The sequence below is a fragment of the Meleagris gallopavo genome, unplaced genomic scaffold (assembly GCF_000146605.3).
Source record: "Meleagris gallopavo isolate NT-WF06-2002-E0010 breed Aviagen turkey brand Nicholas breeding stock unplaced genomic scaffold, Turkey_5.1 ChrUn_random_7180001844183, whole genome shotgun sequence".
Lineage (NCBI taxonomy): Eukaryota > Metazoa > Chordata > Aves > Galliformes > Phasianidae > Meleagris > Meleagris gallopavo.
This window is the reverse complement of record NW_011112674.1, coordinates 59,669-62,202: the sequence shown is the minus strand read 5'-3', so window position 1 is coordinate 62,202 and position 2,534 is coordinate 59,669. Positions and strand designations below refer to the sequence as shown.

At 59.6% G+C, this 2,534-nt stretch overlaps 1 protein-coding gene across 2 annotated transcripts in view; it reads right to left on the bottom strand.

The window, feature by feature from the left end:
• Positions 1-406: 406 nt before the first annotated feature.
• Positions 407-2,534, bottom strand: part of RNF121 (ring finger protein 121) — an 8,432-nt gene continuing 6,304 nt past the window's right edge. For both annotated transcript variants that reach the window (XM_010726608.2, XM_010726607.3), the window contains exons 8-9: positions 1,839-1,940; positions 407-1,334 (exon numbers count right to left, since the gene is read on the bottom strand). In XM_010726608.2, the coding sequence (XP_010724910.1) occupies positions 1,214-1,334; positions 1,839-1,940 (223 nt within the window). In that variant the 3' untranslated portion in view covers positions 407-1,213. The remainder of the gene's footprint in view (positions 1,335-1,838; positions 1,941-2,534) is intronic.

Genomic DNA, 2,534 nt, shown 5'->3' with positions numbered 1-2,534 from the left:
CAGCAGAGCAGGGGCAGCACCAGGCGGCTGGAGGGCACTGCGGGTACAAACGGGGCTGAGCTCCGGGCTGCAGCCCCCCCGAACCCCCCCATACCCCAAACCCCATCCCCGGAACGCCGTGCCCGTACCGTCGGGGTGGGAGCACGGAGCCATCGTGCGGCAGCGCTCGGGACGGCGCCGTTTTATGGGCAGGGAGCTGTGAGTCACCGGCTTTGCCCTTCCTTCTCCCTTTCCCGTAAAGCGGGGATGTCCTCAGGCCCGTGACAGAGCCGGGAGCAGCGTCGATTCCCCCCCCCCGAGGATGACAGAGAGGGGAACCCCCGCTCCTTTTCCTCCTCCATCCAGCCCGACGCCTCCATCCAGCCCGACGCAGCGTTAATTAACGGAGAGGTCCCTGGAAACCCGCTGCTTTTGGAGACGTTTTATTACCGATTGATTTCTGACGGCACCGCAGCTGCCATCCCATCGGTTTCTCCCCCTAAAATGGGAACGATGGGGGGCAGGTGGGTCATCCCGGCACCCGTGTGACGCGGCCGCGTGGCTCAGAGTCACCAGCGTGCCACATCACCGACCACGAACCCGGGGCTTCCACGCACCGGGGGAAGCGGAGCAGAGCTCCTCAGCCCCACGGCTCCGTCCTTCCATCCACTGCTAAAAGAGCAAACGATGTGTGGAGGTGCCCGTGGGTGTCCCCACGGCTCCGTGTACCCGCAGATCCCACTGGCCAAGGGCAGCACTCCCAGCACTGGGACACGTAGAAAAGACGGTGTACAAAAGGCAGCGGGCTGGGAATCGGCTCCTTCCTCCCCCCCCGCATCAAAGCCGGCTCCGTTTTGGGGCAGCTGTGTGTCTTTCCTCGGTGGGCTCTGCTTTTTCCAAGCACAGAATAGCTTGGAGATGAGCCCCAGTCCTTCAAAAGCTGCAGGATTGGGAGATCCAGCCCCGAGCGCAGCGCTGCGCGGCCTCCGGGACGATCCGTTCCATAGAAACGGCCATAGAAAGTTTCATTTTTGTGTGTCGTTTTTAAATACTCTCATTAAAAGAATCGTTTTTTAAAAACCAGTCCGGGTCCCACGATGGGAGGAGGGCTGAGTCCGTGCTGCTTCGTTCCCCTCCTTCGTTCCCAGGGGCGGCCGAACCCCTCCGTGTGGGGATGGACGGATGCGGCCGGCGCCGCGCTGTGCCCATGGTGGGGATGGGGAGCTGCCAGCCCTTATTCCAGGCCCAGGATGTAGTTGATGCCCTGCACCAGGCCGATGATAACGGGCTGCCAGGCCACCAGGTAGCGCAGCCAGTCCAGCAGCTGCCCATACATGACGTGAGGCCGTTCCCAGCTGCGTGGAAATGAGTGAAGGAAGCACGAATGCTGTCTTAAGTTGGTGGGTTTCATCTAAGCTCTGGGTCGGCAGGTAGGAAAACCGCCCAGCAATGCAACATGGATCTATTTCTCCTCACTGGAAGCACTCAAGGCCAGGCTGGATGGAGCTGTGAGCAATGGGAGGTGTCCCTGCCTACAGCAGGGGGTTGGGAGTGGGTGAGCTTCAAGGTCCCTTCCAACCCAAACCATTCAATCGTTCTATTTTGCACATGAAGCCACTCAGCTGTGCGGCCCGATGCTCTGACCTCAGCACCATCTGACATTAACACACAGCAGGGGCAGCAATTGGATGGCTGTTACAATCCCTTCCAACCCAACCCACTCTAGGACTCGAGGGTTCTGCGCTTCTTGACTTCTATGGCTGCTCCTATAGATGGGCTCCACAGTTCCAGGATCAGAGCGTACAGGGCTGGGAGCTGAACCCACTCTGCCAACCCAGCTGCTGCTGCACAAAGGATACGGGTTGCTGAACATCCTCTTGAGGTCCACCTTCTCTTTGCAGTACGGACACGTCTGCTTCTTCCCCACGATGCACCACCCACGGATGCAGAACTCGTGGAAGCTGGAGAGCAGCGTTAAGGGGAATCTCCTGGGAGGAACTGGCCCTGCACGCAGAGCCTTCCAGGCACAGAGGAAGGGGTTGAGGCTGCAGGAAGGACTGCGAGATCCCTCTGAGCAGCCAGGGGAAGGCAGGAGCCAGCAGTGGGGCATGGGGAAACCTGTATGGGGAGAGGTCTGCAAGGCCAGACAGCACCTCTGCAAATCATGCATGCATCACACGTCCCAACTCCGCCAGCTCACCAGTTCCTTTAATGCTTCTCCTATGACCCTGTTGCTGAGTGCTGTCAGAGGGATTTGCCCAATGCAATCATAACCCTGAGAAGTCACAGGAGTGTGTGACACAGACATAACCAGAACCACACGGTCTGGGAAAGGCAAGGCTGGCTCCTCAGCCACAGGGCAGCCAACACAAACCCATTCAAGCAGTCCCACACCTCTACCCCACCTCCTCCAGCAGCCACAAGCTCAGCCCCACGGCTGTAAGCGCTCCCAAGCACCCTACAGCACTCCAAGGCACCTGAGCAGCTGGGAAAGCACCTGGCTGCAAACGACAGCACATTCCCATCTCCGCCCCTTGAGTCAGAGCCAGAAGAAA